Genomic DNA, 20,810 nt, shown 5'->3' with positions numbered 1-20,810 from the left:
ACACTTTTATATCTATGTTAGAAATTGAAAAAACATTACGACATTATGTTCTACACAAAAAATAATACAATATAATATAAAAATATTTTGAATATGGTGTTAAAACATTAATTATTATTTTTAATGAAATACCTAATTCGACACTTTTTAATTAAAAATAAGAAATAAAATATTAGCTAGAAAAAAAAAAAAAAAAAAAACATAAAATATAAAAAAACAGGAGTACGTGCACATATATACATACATGTATGTATATATATAAAATATAAATATATATATATGTATATATGTACTTAAATATATACAACCCATATCCATAATAAACTTGAAAAGGGTAAGAAAAAATATAAAAAAAAAAATATACATATACAAAATAATTATACATAAAGTGGTGCTTTTTATTTTTTTTTATTATTTTTTTTTTATTATTTTTTTTGTTTTTGGTCTTTAATCGTCATGCAAATATATTCTGTATGTTTTAAAAAAAAAAAATAATAATTGCGCAATGGCTATAATTATATATGTTTAATATATATGTAAAATGCGATTAATTAAATATAAAAATATAAATAAATATATATATATATATATATTAACATTTATATATACATATACATAGTGCTTTAGAATAGAATTTTTTAAAACCCTAGTTTTATAAAAACAACGACCTGATTATTACAGGTTTAGAAATATAAAATATGTAATACCCCAAAAAAAAAAATTTATAAAAAAGTTGTTTAAATATAAAAAGCTTAAAACGTTATTTGAATATTTTTCTTCTCTTTTTTGTTCAATTCTGTTAATTTTTGTTCTTTTCTGTTCATATTTGATCTTTTCTGTTCATATTTGATCTTTTCTGTTCATATTTGATCTTTTCTGTTCATATTTGATCTTTTCTGTTCACTTTTGTTCTTTTCTGTTCATATTTGATTTTTTCTGTTACTTTTTGTTCTTTTTTGCTTTCTTCAATTCTTTTATATTCTTTTCTTTTTTTTTTTTTCTCCTTTTTTAATAAAATATTTAAGTTGATTAGTAGAAGCGAAAATGTTGGTTGTTGATTGAGTTTTAAGAGTTTTATAATAGATACATACGAATTTATTACGTTTATGTAATTCATTGAACAGTCAAATATGAGGTATGCTTTTTTCATTTTTTCTGCATATACTTACGTATATAAATGTATACGCGTATGTACATAAATGTATATATGTATGCATTCTTTAAGCCTTCAGAACGAGGCATGTGACTAGTGCATTACCAAATGTACAAGTAAGTTGTGCCCTTCGTTCATATAAAATATACATATATATACTCTTGTATATGTATATTTTTTGCTCGAAACCGCATAGTTGTAGATGAAAGGAGCGTTGTATTGTTCTTCCAACATATATATGTGTTAACGTACATAAGTTTATATGTTACCATATAATTTATTATCGCTTATGTTGATTCTATATCTATATGTATCGAGCTATTTAGTCAAACATTGTTAATGTCCAAGCAAAGCTACACATACAACCATACATGTGTACTACTTTGAGTTAAGGTACATATTCTGAAAAGAAGAAAAGCAGAAAGCAAAATGAATAACAGAATAAGCCGGGACCTAACTGAGAATTTCATAGAAAAGAGAGAAATTGCAAAGGAGGAAATGGATCCACGAAAAGATTGGCTTAAGAGAATTTTGATGAATAATAATTCATTTGATTTAAAAATGTTTTTAAGAGCAGGAGATTTTAAAAAAAAAGAAGGTGATTATTGTAATAGTTGTAAAAGTAGTGTAAATCAGATTTACTACTTAAACACAAACAAGTTATTTTGTGATGTATGTGAAGAAATATATTGTATGTACTGTGTTAAAAGTATAGATGTAATGAAAGACAATCAGTTAAAATATATAAAAGTAAGGTTATGCAAAAAGTGCTTTATATATATAAACGAATTAAAATATATTATCAATCCAAACTTATCAATTGATAAAAAAGCTATTGATTTAGTAAATACTTTTAACGAAATCTCTAACCGATACACAACAATTTGTAGTAATGTGTCTCAATTAAATGGACTCATATTACTATGTGAAAATAATAAAGAATTTTTAGACAATTTTAAAATAGAAATAAATAAATTAGTTGAAATAATTCAAGAGGATGTTGATTTTTTAAATACTATGAAAAAAAAAAATAATTTCTTATCAGATAATAATTTTATTATTAATAAAATGGGAAAAAATTTGCTACTGTATTTAAAGATAATAAGAAATAAAATTATACCAGATGCTGCCGATGTTTTAAGCAAAACAAAGGAATTGCTGTATAAAAAGACATAAGCTATAAGATCCTCTGTGGTTACTGCCTACTCATGCGTGTATGTCCAGGTGCATATTTTATTTGTATTTTATTACATATTATTTGGTTTTATTGGATTTTCTTTGGTTTCATTTGATCTTATTTTATTTTTCATACTTTATCTTTTTGTTGTTTTTTTTTTGACATAATACCATATTGATGTCAAAAAAAAAAAAAAAAACCGTTATTGCAAAAATGCGTATATTATGTGGAGAAGATTTAATAGATTTAAAATGTGGAAGAGAGCTTTATTATTTAGTCATCCTTTTTTTTTTGTATCTTTTTGTTTATATTTTTATTTGTTTAAATTGGATTCTCAGCTCTTTTGGTTAGCTTTAGCTTTAGCTCTAGCTCCGGCTTTTGCTTTAACTTTAGATTTTTCTTAAATTTTCATTTTGTTTATATTTTATTTTGTATTTATTTTATTTTGTTTTTATTTTATTTTGTATTTATTTTATTTTGTGTTTATTTTATTTTGTATTTATTTTATTTTGTATTTATTTTATTTTTTATTTATTTTGTATTTATTTTATTTTTAATTTATTTTGTATTTATTTTATTTTTTCTTTCCTCTCCTTTCCGTTCTTTTCATTTTTTTTTTTTTTTCCCGTAATCCCAATATTATTGCAATTCGTTTAACACGTCATTTTTTTAAGCTTTTTTGATACAGAATATATCCTTTTTATTTTTAATTTTTTTGTACATCTTTTTTAGTATTCAATTACGCACATTATTGTGTATGTAGCCTTTTAATAATTAGCGCATAATAATTATTCGATTTTTTATCCCTGTTCTTTTTTTTTCTTTTTTTTTTTTATAATATTTTAATTTATTTTGTTGATTTCCAAACGGTTAAACATAATCTGAATATAAAGGGAAAAATGTGACGAAGTTTTTGTCGCTATAATAAAGAATAAATAAAAAGGAACTTTACAGAAATAATAATACGTGATCATATATAGTTATATTTTGTGCTTACAAAAATAATACATTATGTATATACGTTTTATAAAATTTCTAGCCCTCACCTTTTTTCTTTTATTGAAATATGAAAGGAGGAAAAATTGTACGTAAGCATATATATGAGATGATGCATATATATTTTGTTATACACACATATATATACTTATATGTCAATGAATAATTAAGCGTACGAGTAATTTGTATTTTTGCTTTTTACACCTTTTTGATATAATGGTATGGCAAATTTTTCACATTTTAAAAATGCACAAAGGGATGTAGATAGTGCATAATTAAACATTAAAATAAATGAGTATATATGTAAGTATGTATAGCGTTAAATCATAGTTCAAGTCCTAAGGTTATTGAAAAAGTTGAAGAGGTAAAGTCTTAAGGTGGCAGTAACGCTCAGGGATTAAATATGTACATATGTGTGCCTGTTTATAAGTGGTTATGTACATGTGTGAGCGCATATATATATGTATGCGCATGAAGTAAAATTGTTTATTGTAACATTATAGTTTTCGTTTAATGGAAAAATACTAAAAAAAAAAAAAACTGTATATTAAACAATAACGAATCTTTTTATTCTTATGTGATTATCAAAAGTTTTGTTTGTACATGCACATATTTATATATAAGTTTATGCATATAGTTATATGTGTACATATCTAAATGAGTATTTAATGGAATAGCATTTGCCAAAAAAAAAAAAAAAAAAAAAAAAAAAAATTATGTTTTATCTTTATTTTAAGTATACTTTACTTTCCACACAATTTTGTAGCAACGAGATAATCCCCCTTTGCGTTTTTCTATTTAAAATATCAGCATTAATATTGCAAAACTGTGTACAAGCGGAGGTATATGCGCATAAATTTATATATGTATATATATGTACATACATACGTACACAGATACATTTACGTGGGCATTTATCAGACTTATTTGTTAACATGATGCACATTAAAAAACAAAAAAAAAAAAAAAATATATGTATATTATAACAAGGAAAAAAAATTACCTTCGAGTATTCATAAATTCTACATGTTTTACATGATGTCTGAAAATAAAATAGAAAATAAAGAATAATACAGAAAAAATTAAAATAACGAAAAGAACAAATACCAAGACGGCTCCATTATTTTCATTATGATCATGAATGTTATGTATGTATCTATATACTGGGCTATGAGATATGGGTTGTCCTACACTTTGCATTAACCTTGTTGATGCTAATATATTAAAAAATGTAGATGATTTTAATTCTATATTTGATACATTATTTTTATCCTTCATAATTTCAAAGTTCCCTAAGTTCTTCTCTTTCTGTACATGTTCATTATTTTCATTTGCTTAAAAATTATAATATGGAAAAAAAAAAAAAGAAAAAAAAAGAGGGAGATATATAAATGGTTAAGAAGTTAGCTCTGTGTAAGCTAAGCATATACATTTGTGTGAATATTTTTATGTGTCCATATATATTTATATATATATATATGTATATATATAAATATATATGGACACTCATACGTAGGGGTATACGAGTATGCACATTATAAGTTCTACCTTTTTTTATACTTCCCTTTAGACCTTTTTTTCGTATTGTGTTGACAGTTAAAAAATGACTGGAGATAAAAACAATGAAATATAATATTATCTGATACTTTTTCATTTCTACTTATCTGTTTATTCATTTTATATACTTTTTAGTATATTTTAAAAAAATAAATTTTATTAAAAATTTTTTATCACATTATTTCAGCATATGTGTATATATCTAAAAGCATATAACACAAAATTGTAAGTGGATCCTTGCAACTATCTCAATCTGCTCCTAATTCGTACGTATACATAAACATGTATGTACGTATGAACGTATGTATGAACGTACGTATGAACGTATGTATGAACATATGTATGAACTCCGTTACTCTTATAATTTGTCTATTTGGAATCTTTGATTAAATTATATTTTTGCGTTCTTACATATAAACTCATTAACAAATATAAGCATATATTTTTTTCTTTTTCTATATAATTTGCACCGTTAAGCACTGATAATTGAGCAAACACGAATGTCTATATATGTTCAAAACAGCACACACTGATTGTATTCAGATAAAAATGTACACATAACAAAATATACCTTATATATACTTGCAAACATATAAAATATACAAACAAACATATATATATATATATATATATATATATATATATATATACGTACGTGTGTTCGCATGTGAGTTATTCGATTAAATTTGCAAGGATGCACGCGAAGAACAATTAATATGATGGGGGACACGTTCTACGCAGCCAAAATAATCATTTATTAAAAAAAGAAAAAAGAAAGAAGCATAAATCGCAATGTTAAAACTTTACTTTTTTTTTTTTTTACAAATATTTTAGCTGTAACTAAAGCACAAATAACTGCATTGTATTGGTACCATACTTTTTCTCTATAATGTACAAAATAAAAGAAATACGCCATTTTAGAAAGCAGAAAAAAGCTGAAAACTTTTTGAATATTCTTGAAATTCCTTGGGATGTTTTGAAAAAATGCGAATTAATTTAAAATATTCTTCTTCTGAACAATTAATGTGTAAACAATGTAAGATAAGTTTTATGTGTAGTAATATTTCTTCTCTTCCCTTGTCAACTTGATTGATGTTAAAATAAAATTTTTTTAAAAACGAGGTTAAATTATTAGAATTTACGGATGGGTGATTATTAATCACTAAATTATTATCATTTATAGTAGTATCATTCATGTTTATATGCGGATTATTATTTTCTTGAAATACGTTGAATAGTAAATGCAGTCTATATACTATGTCATAGTTGTAAATTTTCATATCCTGAGCATTTATCTGATATAACATGAATAAACATTTTAACGAATCGACAATTAGAATAATGTAATTAGTTTCTATTAGATATAAAATGATATTAACGTATTTATGTAAAATAAATGGCATTACAAAAGGATGAGAGCAAAATGAGAATAAAATATTTTTACAAATAATTGAACACAAATTTCTGTTACTCAGTTTTAAAAAACAAATGCGTATTAATTTCTCAATAGATTTAATCAAGTTCAAATTTAAGTATTTATTAATTTTACATTTTAAATAAACATAATTTTTAATAACTTCACTCTGATCATATGTTTCATCATCATCTATAAAGGTAATAAATGTATCTGTTTTTTTATCAACATAATTGATGTAAGAAGATTTTATATTTATTTTCGGTATAACAAGTGATATGACAGAAATACAATATTTTCGGACATTTTTTGAGGGATAATTAATTAATTTAAAACAAATAAAAAGTAACTCATTAAAAAAGAATTCCATTCTTTCATCAACTGGGACAGTTTCTATGTGGTAATACGAGTTTATAATATCACCTTTGAGTTTATTCAAAGCGTCTTTGGTTTTGTCTGCACTTGTTTCTTCGTCCACTTTGACGCAAGTATGTCGAATGTTGCTGTTCGTGTCGTTCGTGTTTACATTTGTCTCATCTTTTGTTATGAGTGGCTCTTGCTGTGTTTGCTGCATCTTCTTTGATTGCTCTAATTTCCCCCCCCTTGTGCAGTAAAAATCATTGATGACGCACTCGTTCGTGAAAACTTTCACGTTAGCACATCTCCTATTAAGCTGTGTTTTGTCCCGATCTCCCTTTTCACTATCCTGTTGAAGTATGTAACTACATGACAAATGAATTTTAGCTAGCACAAGGATAATATTTAGAATTAAAGAAGAGATAAAATCAGAAAAAACGTCCATATACTTATAGGACAAAGTTTTACACTCATATGTATTTTTGAAAACTGAATAATTGTATATAAAAAAGTTATGTCTCTTGAATAAGTATTCACTGAGGGATTCCTTCTTTTGGTTAGTAGTATACATATCATCATTAAAAATGAAGATATTAGCCAAATTCAAAAAGTTCAATTCTTCGCTATCATCAGGATATATATATCCCCAAATGATTAAATTTTTCAGTTTCATTATTATTTTATGACTGTGTTTAAATAATATGTCAAAACTAATTTTGCAAATATTTGCGCAATTTTTACTGTCATAAATAGTGCATTCGTGTGTATTCTTTTTTTGCTCTTTCACCTGGCAATATGCTTCTACATTTTTTGAAAAACGTTTTTCCTTCATCACATGCATACATCGATCATTTTTTGTATTCTCATGGAAAACGGAGTCTTCAAACTGTTCGATTGTGTGTTCTTCATTTTTTTGGCTTAACACTCCTCTTTTTGACTGTATTATTTTTCCTCGGTTTGGTAATAAGATCGTATCTTTGGGGAGTACAAAATTATGTCTTCTTTGAAAAAAAGAAAAATAGTTTCCTATTAAGGTACTCACTAAAATGTTAATTTGTTTATCCAAATTTTTATTGATCTCATTTAAAGAGAGCAACGAAAGGTAGAAGAAGAAGAGACAACCTGTAGTCTCATTTAAATAATTATAATTCTGCAAATTATCTATGACGTATATATAGTTGAACTTATAGAATTCAGTTTCTTCATATGTATATATTATTTGTTGTAATTCTTTATATATCTTTTCTTTGTTATCCTTACGAGCTGTCCATACCAAAAAATTTGGAGATAAAATTTTAAGTAACAAAAGAAAATTATTTATATTTACATTTGCATAATTATAATTATGATGATACTTCTCCTTCTCCAATGAGTATTTATTTGTATTGAATGATATTTGAATTGTTTTATATAAAAGGTGGAAATAATTACACTCCTTAAATATTATTTTTGTATTTGATTTACTAATCGTATCAACCAGACATTCTGTCTTGGGATATATGATGTTTAAGCTATCCCTTAGTTCGATTAAAAGAGATGATCGGTCATTCTTTTCATCGTCGTAAATACTTGTTAAGGTGCTATCACTGTGTTTAAGCAATTTTTCAAAAAGTATATTAATATTCTTTAATATGTAGCAGATTAGTTGTATTCTTTCATTCTTCAAATTGTGACATATGTCCATGTTGATATTATTATATAAATAAATTAACAAAGAATGTAAAAAAATAAAATCAGGTAACATAATAAAACAGTATAAGTCAAATAAATTTTTTGCAAATTCGAATAAAAATAAATTTTCCTGTGAATTATTTTTTTTTTTATTATTCTCTACATTATTAACCAAGCTATGAATGATATTTAGCAGAAATTCCTTCTCGTCATAAAGGATAACAAGTTTTATGGAAAAGATAAGAAATACCTCATATACCATTTTGTTTGTTTCTAAATTAACTTTTTCAAAATGGGAAAGTATCTTATACAAAAGAAAGACATACCTTTTTATACATAAATATACGTCCACCTTATCCTTTTTATCAATTTTGACAATTTTTGTAGTCTTAATAATTTCGTTATCTAGCTCGTCTAATATATTTTGTTTCAAACTTGTATTTTCACTACATTTTTCTAGAAGTTTTATGTTAATAAGAAGCTTATTGTAGCATACCCATTTGGCTATGTCGCCAATTTCTGTCTCCTTCTTATCTATGCAGTTGCATACTTCTACAAAGTTTAAGGCCTTTAGATGGGATTTAATTTTCTCTTCCATCGTGCCCAAGCGGTGTGACTCGTGCATCTAAGGAACAGATGCATACATATAAGTAAGCAAATATACACCTATATATATATATATATATATATATATATATATATATATAGGTGTACATATATGAGTGCTTATAAGCTAATTTATACGTATACAAGTGGTTTTGAAGTAAGGTTGCCGTAGTTTTGTCTTCACAGTTATGTATAACGCTGCATATTTATTTTATTGCTATATAACGTAGTTGTAATTTCTCTCTATAGTAGCACGAAAGCACTACCATGCGCAGGCTCATTCTTATGTTAAAAAATTTGGAACATATTTTAGCCTTCGATGGAGTTGAAGAAGAGTACAGTAATATACAAGATGCGCCAGCTTACACTACCATATGTGAAGGTACTTACGTGTATATTATTACATTTTATTACATACTACTATGTATTATGATATATTGGATATAGTACAGTACATTGTGATATAGCTTGATAAACTGGATAAATGAAAGAACATTAAAAGGGTACAAAAAAAATAAAATAAAATAATAAAATATATTAATGCATGCACATACTAAAGTCGTAAAAATGCAAGTATTAAAGAAAAATATTTTTTTAGCTATGTAAAATAGTATTACGTTGTTTTAAATATTATCAAAAAAAAGGGGGAAAAAAAAAAAAAAAAAAAAGAGCACAAAAAGTCAAATGAGATGTTTTCCAAAAAAACATTTTCCAGTTCGACACATTAATATGAAATAAAATTCGAGGTGGAGGACGTTATATGGGTAAAGAACGATTACAATTATTGTCCGTACAAAATATGAATTATACAGTTATTTTACATTATAAAATTTAAGCGTTCACAAGGTGATAATATAAAAAAAAAATATATATACAGAAAAATAGAAATATAGGAATATACAAATATAAAAATATAGAAAAAATGAAAAAAAAAAAAAAAAAGAGCAAATAGAACTTACGATAAAACTCATTTCTGGAAAAAATGCTTATATGCCTCAATACGAACAGTGCTTGCAATAAAAATAAAAGCTATATTCCATTGTGCTAAATGTTTCTTCTTTTTTTTTACCTTTTATGCGTAATAAAAAAAGCACCACAATAGGTGTATATATGCATATGCACGTAAGTATTCATGTATGTATATATGTGAGCACGATAGTATATATTCTTATGAAATACCAGTTAACAATCCCCTACACCCATCTGCGTTAATGACAAAACGGCTGCATTTTCAAAAGTTTGGAACAAAATTGTGAATTAGCTATTGTATACTCATTTATAAGAACATGCATATATCTATTTATATCTATATCTATATATCTATCTATATCTGTATCTATATCTATATATCTATTTATATCTATATCTATATGTATATATATACGTACTAACAGTTTGTCCTAAGGGGTTACTATAACAACGTACTTTTAATTTTTTCAATTTTTGACTTAGCCGAAAAATCAAAAACTTGATTGCCGATTTTTAGAACCAGTCCTCCCAAAATAGTTGCATCGGTTTTATACTCAATAAGTGGTTTCAATTCATTTTTCAATCTGAAAAGTATCGAATCGTGCACTTTCTTTTTATAACTGTTATCCAATTCTTTTGCTGTGTAAACTGTACATTTTATTTCTTTCCTATCTTTCATTAGTAATAATTCAAATTCTTCTATAATTTTGGGTAAGAAATTTATCCTTTTGGAATCAAATAGAGACTCTAAAAAATTGCTTGTTATTGTACTGAAATTATTATTATTATATTTTTTGCATTGATTTTTTAAGAAATCTAGCTTTTCTTTATTTTCAATATTTGGTATGTGTAAAAAGTTTAAAAATACTTTATCTTTAAGGAAATTATTTTTAACAAATAAGATATCACTGGAAATTTCATTTATTTTGTTACTTCTTTTTCCTACATTATATAAAGCCAAGCTATACCGTTTTTCTATATTATCACCCATGGATAAATAATATTCTTCAGTATTCTTTTTCTCTTCCTCGAAGCTGTTGCTGTAGTACCTTGTCGTATAACTTACCTTATTATTTTTTACCTGACTTCTAATATTTCTCTTACAAAATAAAAGCACAGAATAATCATTTTTCTGAAAATGCTTCCACATGTTTCCATGTGTCAAACGAGTGAGCTGACGAGAGCATCTTAAAGTTTTCATGTGTTATTTGGGGAGAGTGGGGAGTGTGAATAAATTTATTCATAAAATTTTTAGAAAAAATTGGATAAAATTAACTTGCATATATAATGCCAAAGAAAATACCGTACGAAAATGGGATTTACAATTGCATACAAATAAATAAGAACTGAAAAAAAAAAAAAAAACTACATAAATTTTATCTCATGAAAACACTATTATGATATTTTAAATCCTCATACTATTTTCAATATATACAACGAATTTTGTGTTTTACCCCTTAATTATTATATATATATGTATATTAAGGAGAAAAAATATGTGTACAAAGTCTTATTTTACAATATCATAACACATAATGCATAACATAATGATACAAAAAAAAAAAAAAATTATATTTGCATATAAATGTGTTTTTATTTAGGTTAGGCTTCGTATATTTTTTGCTTTTTTTAAGATAAATCAAAATAAAGAACGCTTTGCTAACTTAAACATGCATGATACTGTTTAGCTTTTTTTTGAAAAGAAAAATAAGGGAGTTTAAGGATATTACTTATGAGCGTACTTTTTTTAAAAAAAGAAGAAATTTGAAATAATTTTAATCAAGAAACTGCAAGTTTATGACGTTTTTAATTTAATTTTCAAGAAAAGCTACTTTCTGCTTGTAAAAATGAATATTGCCATATACATGTGTAAACGTATATGTGTACTGATAAATTATGTATGTATGCATGTATATATATTTATATAAATACATATAACTATAATCATATACATATATATATTCAAGTATATGCGTTCATACACGATATTGGCAACAAAAAGAAAAAAACAAAACAACTTCATTAATACACTACTGTGAACTGAAGATATAACGATCGAAAAAAAGAAAGTGCAAGAAAAATAAAAAAACAAAATAAAATATACATAAGGTTTTTTTTTTTCTTTAAAATTTTTGCATACTTCAAGAAAAATTAAAAAAGGAAAAAAAGAAAAAATTAAAAAAAAGAAAAAATTAAAAAAAAGAAAAAAAGAAAAAAAAACCAACGTAACAGTAAAAATTCGTTTTTAGAGATCGAAATACAAGCATACACATACAAATGTAAAAACATGTATGTTTAATTCAAAGAGGGATGGTTAACATTTATAAATTTTAGCAAACACCGTATGACTGCAGTTTGCAAGAAATTCTGTGGCATTAACTCAATTCCACATAGGTAATCATACATATCTTTTTCGGATAAGTCCAAGAACTTATATAATGTCAAGATATCTTCATCTTTTAGTATATTTTTTTGGTAATTTATAAAAGAAGATAAAACGTACTGTAATTCTAAACACCCCATGGAACTGCATATAAAAAAAAGTCTTTCAATAGAAGGTTTTTCCCCATCGTCTTGCCAATGATTATAATTTTCATATACGTTGTATTTATTATTTTTATAAATTCGGGTCTTGTTTTCAGGATAAGATGCTATAGTACTATAAAAAACGTCTTCTTCGGCATGTTTACCACATTTACTTTTTTCTTTCTTTTGTAACTCTCTCTTTGCATTTTTCATAATTACGCTAAATAATTTTTTTTTTAAATAAAGTCTTTTTTTTATCTCACTAAATTTCGAAGGTCTATATATTTCTAATCTTGAGAATTTACGAAAAGAATGCACATTCATTTTAAGTTCATGAGATGCCGGTGTGTAACAGCGTAAATATGCATATATAAGCAGTTGTTTGTGTTTTTAATGGAAAAAAAAAAGAAAAAATGAATGAAAAAATGGATGAAAAACTGAGCGAAAAAATGGATGAAAAACTGTGCGAAAAAATAGATGAAAAACTGTGCGAAAAAATGATGAAAAACTGTGCGAAAGAATAGATGAAAAACTGTGCGAAAAAATAGATGAAAAACTGTGCGAAAAAATAGATGAAAAACTGAATGAGAAAATGGATGAAAAAATGAAAAAAAAAAAAAATTAATAAAAAAAAAATTAATAAAAAAAAAAATTAAAATAGAAAAAAAAAAAAAAAGGATTAATTGTAAAAACGTAAAAATCGCGTTTTCGTTAGAATAACGAAAGATGAAAATTGTATGTCAAAAATTAAATTCGTAAGGGGAGTTCAAAAATTTTACTATAGGATAAACACATTTTCTCTTGCATTTTCCTTCTTAAAAAAAAAAAAAATACACCAAGCAAATAAAATTTTGTTGACGAAAAAGTCATATACAGTATAGGCTTTGCTACATTACGTTTTGTCACATTTTGTATCGTTTCATTTTTCTTTTGTGTGTGAAAATAATTGAAAGAATTTTTTAAATTCCATGAAAGAAATCGTGCACTGTCGAAGTTAAAGAAGTGATTACAAAACGGATTGTTATCAAATGGTGATACTAGTTTAGTGCTTTCCTAAATAGTAAATTGTGCTTCTAAGATATTCGTGTTTTAACTCACAGCAAACTTTGAATCATGATTTAATTTTTATCATAACCCCAAAAGAAAGAAATAACGTATGTATATATATATATATATGCTATCTATATGTATATATATAGGCTTACATATGCAAATACACGTAAACTAGTAAATGTAAAATGTTGGGCCTTGTAAATTTATATATATGAAGAACTATAAAAAAAAAAAAAAAAAAAAAAAGAAACGTTCACCTAAACCCAACTTGTGTTTTGCATAACGAAATTGTTCGTTTTTCACTAGTATTTAATTATAATAAATTTGTAGAAATATTTGAGTATCCGAAAAAGTAAAAAAAATATTTGTTATGAGTTGTGTGCATATATATTTTTGTATGTTCAAAAATTGCACAAAGATACCTGTAGCATCTTTTTTTTTTTTTTAATGAATAAAATATTAATAAGAACTTTTAAGAACGCTAGACTAGTACACACATCAGCACTTCGTAGGAGCTCGGATGACACAGGTAATAGAAATTCTCTGCTTGGATAGAATGTTCGAAAACTGTCAAGAGAATAAACAAAAAGAAGAAAAAAAAAAAAAAAGTACCGAAAGTGCGTAAAAGCGAATAGACGAAAGTTGAAAACACAACATAGACAAAACTGAGCACCAAAATTTGAAGCGAATGTTTGTAAATGTGCATTTGGAGAATTTTTTAGATTTTCTTAATGCTCACAATTTATTTAAAAAAAAAAAAAAAAAAATTTCTTTATTTTATTTATTTCTCCATTTTGTTTATTTTGTTTTTCTTTCACATATTCCACTTCTTCCATTTCTTCCACTTCTTCCACTTCTTTCACGTTTTTCTTTTCTACCTTTTTTTCCCTCTTTTTTTCCCTCTTTTTCTCACCAATTTGTAGGCCCGCTACTCAAGAAGAAGAGGAGATTCTTCGACTTAAAACTTTTCAGGCAACACTTGAGGAGACAGAAGATAGAAGAAATAGAAAAGGAAAAACGGGAACTTTTAAAAAGCTGTGCAAGTGAGGCACCCAAAAATTGGGACGTTAGAACTTTTTTAGAAAATATAGACATAGGTGAGAATATTGATGAAATAGAAAAATGTTTTAAGAGTTGGAAAGATTTTATTACAGTAACACCAAAAGAATTATTTAATATAGGATGTATAACAAATGAACAGAGGAGAAAAATATGGAAGTATGTAAATAAGTGTAAATATGGTTTATATCCTGAAGATTCGTATGATGACTTTGTTAAAAACTTTCAAGCTCCACCTTTAGAAAATGAGAATAAACCCTGGTCAAAAGAACATGAAGAACAGTTAGCTTATTATTTAAATTATTATGATGTAGATTTTGGAGACCCATGGTTATATATATCGTGGAAAATGAAAAGAACCTTTGATGATGTTCAAAATAAATATATTGAATTATATTTAAAAGAAAAAAATAAAAAAAGAAAGTGTGAAATATGTCTTACTAAATGTACTACACCATTATTAATGAACAGAAAATTTAAATTAGATCCTCCTTTTATTTTTTTTATTCCTTCGTCAATTAATTTCCCACATATGACTATTTTTGATTATTATAATAAAAAGCAATCTATTTCTTTTAATCAAAATACATTCAAAGAGGGTTCAGAAAAAAGGGAAAAAATCTTTTTATGTGAAGATACTTTGAAGGCAGATCCACTTTTTCCTTCCTATGGGTCTTTTATTTTTTCCTCGAGTTTCTTACCTTTTGTTGACAAAAGGTGTTTTTAAAAAACGGGAAAAGTATAATGATATGATTTAAAAAAATATGCAAAAGTGTAGAGAAAAGCACATAGAGGAGTGTAACAAAAAAAAAAAAAAAAGGGTATTCTGTGCGGAACCTAGCATGAAAGCGAAAAAATAAAAATAAATAAAATGAAATAAAAGGAAATAAAATATATAAAAAGAAATAAATGAAATAGAGTAAATCAAAAAAAAAAAAAAAAAAGGGCGTATCCTGTAAGGAACCTAGCATGAAAGCGAACAAATAAAAATAAATAAAAATAAATAAATTGAAATAAAAGGAAGTAAAATATATAAAAAGAAATAAATGAAATAGAGTAAATCAAAAAAAAAAAAAAAAATAAATAAATAAAACCAACCAAAATAGAGAGCAATTATTAACGTAATTACGATAACGCAAAACTACAAGACTGTAAAATACACAGGTCTCATAAAACAAAAGCAATCCATCTACACATTTTTTTATTTGGATATTTTTTTCGAAGAATTAGCATATTTGTTTTTTTTTTTTAACCTCTTCATTAATTTCCCCCACGTTTATAACATTTATGTAACACTTTCATATCCATCATGTTCATTGAAAAAAAAAAAAAAATTATATCTTGATCCTTTATAGTATACTTTATGGAATGATTAGGTCTTTTTAGATAATTATCGTGAAAACATAGTCCAATTTTATTTTATTTTGTTTGTTCTACTACATTTTACTTTATTTTGAAAGCTATTCCTTGGATATCATCCAGCTTTCAACCAAGTCTGACTCATTTTGAGAGATAAAACTCTGCGTAATGGAATTTATGGAAAAGGATCCACATATGAAACATTCTTCCGTTAATATTTCATCAATTTTTGTTTCATATATTAATGTATCTTTCTCATTTTTATTAATTAATGAATTTTTATAATTATGAAGTACAGAAAAAAACTGGAACAGCTCTTCTTTGGACTTGGAATTTATGTATATGTTTAGAGAACATATGCTATGGAAATAATGTTGGCATGAAAAAACATAAAACTTTTTATAATGAACAGTCTTTTTACAAATATAACATATTTCATTTTTGTCAAGTATTACATGTTTTTTTTTAACATTTTTAATATCCTTATTTAATAAATCAATTGTTTGTAAGTTTTCCTTAATTTCTTGTTTTTTGGCCTTAATTTTTAAGTTATATACTTCTAACAAAGAACATATATCTTTTTTCAAATACTCAATAATAGTATTTTCATTAATATATGGTAGAATATCGTGCAAATTTAATATAGAATTCGAATCCCGTACAAGATTTATTATTTCCTTCAAATTTTTATCATTTAGATTTCCGGAGATATGTTTAATTATTTTAAGGAAAAGTTTTTTTTTTTCTTCTTCATCTTCACACAATATGACAGCATTTTTAGCTGTTTTGTAATCACCTAATTCTAGAGACTTATCAACTGCTTCTTCAAAATATTTCATTAAAATATAAATATGCGGGATAAAATTTTCTTTTTGTCTTTCCTTTAAAAATCGTATGATAAACAAATAGTCAAAGTGAACAGCGGAGGATTTTAATCTGTTTAAAAATTTTTTAATTTTTTCATTTTCCTCTTTTTCTATATACAAAATAAGCAAGCAATTTATTATATGATTATTCTTCCATGTACATTCAAATGTGTACATGTAATTTTCTTTTTTTTCTAAAGAATTCTCTTCTATTAATATATTTGATATGTATTCTAAAAATCGAATGCATTCATCTGCATGTTTCTCATACGTTGCATCACTACTTTTGTTACCTTTTGTACTAGCTTTTTCTTCCTTCTTTTTCTTCCTATTTTTAAAAAAATAAATAGTTATGAACATGCAAATAATTATATTCATGTAATCATCAATTAAGTTATCATAGAAAAGTAACATGTCCACGTATTTTTGTGGCTTGTGAAGAAACAGAATGAAAGCATGTTCTCGTAATACATCTAACAGCACATTCTGTGGAAATAATATAATTACATTAAAGAGTAAATTATATTTATTATTATTGATATAATAATTTATTATATAATTATAATCATTGCATATAAATTTATAAAGCAGTAAAAAGTTAAGCCTGTTAAAGCCTTGAAATATCTCAAGGATAACTTCATTCAATTGAAAAAAATGCTTAAAATGTTTCAACAGAATTATTATATATACACACACTTCCAAGCATTTGTATGAGTAAATATTCCTATACAGCTTCTTTTTTACCCTCACATATTCGTTTTCAAGCACTACACGCTTATCACGCATATCACCCGTTTCGTATATTTCGCTAATTTTATGCATTTCACCATTTTTCGAATAATCTAAATTTTCCCTTTTATCGCTTCTTTCCACATCTATGTAAACCTTTTTAAATTTCTCTAATTTGGTAATAATCAGCCTTTTTTGGGTTTTCAAGAAATTAAAGATTTCCTCATTTTTCATTTTGTACATTTTTAATAAAATGTAGAAATTGTCACTATCTGTTATGGTTTTTATGTTCATTTTTTTCCCCTTGGAAAAGTCAAAATTATATCTACATTCTTTTTTTTCCTCCTTACTTATTAGTCTTTCGAAAAAAAGAAGGAAGGAATTTTTATTACTTTTTAAATATTTATTACTTTCCTTACATATATGTACTTCTTTCTTGTAGTTATTATTTATTATTGTGCAGCTTCCACCCTCTGTGTTATAATCCATTTCCTCATTTCTGTTATTATTCGCAATAAATTCACTGCTTCTACAATTATTCCCGTAATTTGTACTTGTATCTCTCGACCTTTTGACGTGTATATTCTTATCATTAGAAAGGTCTGTAAGGCTCTGTTCCACATTTATATGGAAATCTTTTTTTTCCCCTACAATTTCCTCTCCCTTTTTTCCCCTTCCCCTATTTAGTATATTATGGTTCCTTAATTTTCTGTCTTCGACTATGTTAGACATACCATTACGTGTTGGTGATTTTTCTTCTACTGCTTTGTTTAATTTTTCCATATCATCACTTGGCAACTGAATTGTATCATGTCGTTTGTCTACACATTCTTGCGATTCCAATGAATACTCCTCCGATTCATCGGAGCATCCACTGAACTGGTCGGAGCATTCATCCGACTTGTCGGTGAATTCATCCATTTTTTCTGAACTATCATCTGAGTCATCCGAAGAGTTGCTTATTTTTTTCTCATTTACTCTATTCCCCTGAGTAATACTCTCTTTTGTCGCTCCATAAGCATAGTAGTATGAGGTAGCGCGATATAAATAAGAATATAAATCTATCGAATAAGAGTAAATCTGAATAAGCCATATGAAGAAAGCTATTCTGACAATGTTGTTATAGCAATGTATATTCTTGTATAGGTAAGAGGATATAAGAAAATATTGCTTTTTATGCAAAAAGGATATTAACATTTCCTCTGTATTTATATTTGTATATTTATATTGATCTATTTCGTATTTATTATTTTTTAATAAATGTTTTTTTATCCGAATCCTTTCATTCTTCGTACTATGTTCCAACATTTTTGCAAAATTTTTTTTCTTCAGATTTAAGTCAATCAAATCATTTTTATTTTTGTTTATATGTATATTAAAAATATATTTCGATGTACACAGCCATACTTTATTGTCGAAGTTATCTTTCATTACTCGTATAACATCACCATATGTTTCAATAGCTAATGTTTGTTCATATACTATTTTAAAATTTATATTATTAATGATAAGAAATTTTTCTTCTAGTAAGAGGAAAATATATAAATCATTTACACACATATCAATTATAGACGAAACAGTGTTCTCATAAATTTTCGATTTATTCATTTTCTGCTTTGCTTCTTTTTCCCGGTCCTGCATATTTTCCTCCTCAGAATGGTACGTTATTTTATCTGCCTTATTATATATGGATTCATAAAAAGCCTTTGTAAAGGAAAAATTATTTATATTTTCGCTGGTAAATATATTTAAGTCTAAGAAGTTAACTATGACATAATTACTATCTAAATAAAATTCAATGTTAAATAGACAGTTATTTCTGTTTATATTTTTGTTACTACTGTTTTCCTCATCTGGCTCCGAATCCCTTTTATAGTGATGATTATTTTTGTATAATCTTTTTCTTTGTATAATTTTTTTATTTTTGTCCTTTTCTCTTTGTTTCTCTTGTTTTCGCATTTCTTCGTCTTCACTAATGGATATGATGTTAATCCCCTTATCTGAATTATTAGATTCCGATGAATTGGATAAGAAATCAATATCATCAAAATTGGTAAGATGTTTATTCTTCATATGTTTATTAGCATTCCTGGTATTCCCTCCTTTTGCGTTTTTTTTTTTTTTATAATTATTTATTTTACTAATGAATATACAACATCCATTAAGCCAGAATAAATAGTTTTTATTTCGGATATTTTCAATTTTTAAAATAGAGGTTAAGGAGTCCATGCCACATTCATACACTTTTGTATCTTCCAGTGAATTACTATTATTATTAGCAAATAAATTATTTGTTTTTATTTTAACTTCTCCCATATTTGTTTCACTTTTTTCTGAACTGTTCGTCTTACTATTTTTATATGTGTAGCTAATTTCGTGTAAACTATTACTTGTACTAAAATAAATAATTCGTAACATTTCATCATCATTTGTATTACTCAGTTTTACATTTACCATATTTATATCAAGAATGGACAATTTGTCATTAGAGAATATAGTTTCATGATCTTTATTATTTTTTGTTTTGTTGTTTATGCTCATTTCAAGAATTTCCCCATCCTTTGTAGCTATTAAAAATGGAAACGAGTTTTTTATTTCTGTATAATCATTAAAACATACACTTGTGATGTTATATTTTTTTAATTTCCCTAAATTTCGAACAATATTATTTTCAAAGTGAACATATATATATTCCTTATTTGCTAAGCATATAAATCCATGATAACAGTTATTATCAAAAAACATGGATCTTATTTCCGCTTTATTATTTGTTGTTTTCTTATTGTAGAAGTCTATGTAAGATAGTTCATTATCTTCAACATAATATTTTATTAAAGCATTGTTACACAAAACTATATGTATGCATTTGTTGTTAATGGTAAAATGTGTTATTCTATTCTTCAGCAAATTTATATTCCCATTTTTAATTTTAAATAATTTCAAGATGAACTTTTTGTCTGACTTGTTCATTTTTTTATTTTTTTCATATATATTTATACTTTTGGGTTTCTTGTTTAAGAAGAAAAAATATATTTTATAATTCGTTCCAGTTATTATTACTTGTAATTACCCTTTTGTGGAATTAGTTCACTTGTACAAATCTGCATACCATCAAATAATTTGAAGTGTTACTTATTGATAAGCTCCTAAAAGCTAGGTTTGAATTTATGAGCATAGTTTATTTTTACATCTCTTATGTAAAATTCGTCATGCTATCATATGTTATGATACGTTATAATACGTTATGATATGTTATGTTATTCTACGTTTTGTTGTTTCGTGGAGTATTGAGTTTTTTTTTTTTTTTTTTTTAAAAGG

At 25.4% G+C, this 20,810-nt stretch overlaps 7 protein-coding genes across 7 annotated transcripts; 2 read left to right on the top strand and 5 right to left on the bottom strand.

Moving 5' to 3' along the window:
• Nucleotides 1-1,582: 1,582 nt before the first annotated feature.
• On the top strand, nucleotides 1,583-2,329 carry PmUG01_14027000 (zinc finger protein, putative; the record flags this gene model as incomplete). The annotated part of the gene is made up of 1 exon (XM_029007820.1): nucleotides 1,583-2,329. The coding sequence occupies one exon, from the start codon at nucleotides 1,583-1,585 to the stop codon at nucleotides 2,327-2,329; it is 747 nt and encodes a 248-aa protein (XP_028864171.1).
• A 1,996-nt stretch (nucleotides 2,330-4,325) lies between these two features.
• Nucleotides 4,326-4,980, bottom strand: PmUG01_14026900 (conserved Plasmodium protein, unknown function; the record flags this gene model as incomplete). Its single annotated transcript, XM_029007819.1, has 2 exons — nucleotides 4,326-4,660; nucleotides 4,887-4,980. The coding sequence occupies 2 exons, from the start codon at nucleotides 4,978-4,980 to the stop codon at nucleotides 4,326-4,328; spliced, it is 429 nt and encodes a 142-aa protein (XP_028864170.1).
• An 820-nt stretch (nucleotides 4,981-5,800) lies between these two features.
• Nucleotides 5,801-8,923, bottom strand: PmUG01_14026800 (conserved Plasmodium protein, unknown function; the record flags this gene model as incomplete). Its single annotated transcript, XM_029007818.1, has 1 exon — nucleotides 5,801-8,923. The coding sequence occupies one exon, from the start codon at nucleotides 8,921-8,923 to the stop codon at nucleotides 5,801-5,803; it is 3,123 nt and encodes a 1,040-aa protein (XP_028864169.1).
• A 1,419-nt stretch (nucleotides 8,924-10,342) lies between these two features.
• OSCP (mitochondrial ATP synthase delta subunit, putative) lies at nucleotides 10,343-11,101 on the bottom strand (the record flags this gene model as incomplete). Its single annotated transcript, XM_029007817.1, has 1 exon — nucleotides 10,343-11,101. The coding sequence occupies one exon, from the start codon at nucleotides 11,099-11,101 to the stop codon at nucleotides 10,343-10,345; it is 759 nt and encodes a 252-aa protein (XP_028864168.1).
• A 1,094-nt stretch (nucleotides 11,102-12,195) lies between these two features.
• PmUG01_14026600 (conserved Plasmodium protein, unknown function) lies at nucleotides 12,196-12,750 on the bottom strand (the record flags this gene model as incomplete). Its single annotated transcript, XM_029007816.1, has 1 exon — nucleotides 12,196-12,750. One exon carries the CDS (start codon nucleotides 12,748-12,750, stop codon nucleotides 12,196-12,198), a length of 555 nt encoding a protein of 184 aa, XP_028864167.1.
• A 1,176-nt stretch (nucleotides 12,751-13,926) lies between these two features.
• Nucleotides 13,927-15,265, top strand: PmUG01_14026500 (conserved Plasmodium protein, unknown function; the record flags this gene model as incomplete). Its single annotated transcript, XM_029007815.1, has 2 exons — nucleotides 13,927-14,008; nucleotides 14,403-15,265. The coding sequence occupies 2 exons, from the start codon at nucleotides 13,927-13,929 to the stop codon at nucleotides 15,263-15,265; spliced, it is 945 nt and encodes a 314-aa protein (XP_028864166.1).
• Nucleotides 15,266-15,998: 733 nt separating this feature from the next.
• On the bottom strand, nucleotides 15,999-20,462 carry VPS18 (vacuolar protein sorting-associated protein 18, putative; the record flags this gene model as incomplete). The annotated part of the gene is made up of 1 exon (XM_029007814.1): nucleotides 15,999-20,462. One exon carries the CDS (start codon nucleotides 20,460-20,462, stop codon nucleotides 15,999-16,001), a length of 4,464 nt encoding a protein of 1,487 aa, XP_028864165.1.
• Nucleotides 20,463-20,810: the final 348 nt, after the last annotated feature.

The sequence above is a fragment of the Plasmodium malariae genome (assembly GCF_900090045.1).
Source record: "Plasmodium malariae genome assembly, chromosome: 14".
Classification (NCBI taxonomy): domain Eukaryota; phylum Apicomplexa; class Aconoidasida; order Haemosporida; family Plasmodiidae; genus Plasmodium; species Plasmodium malariae.
Note: the sequence above shows the minus strand (reverse complement) of the source record. Positions and strands in the feature narration are given on the sequence as shown.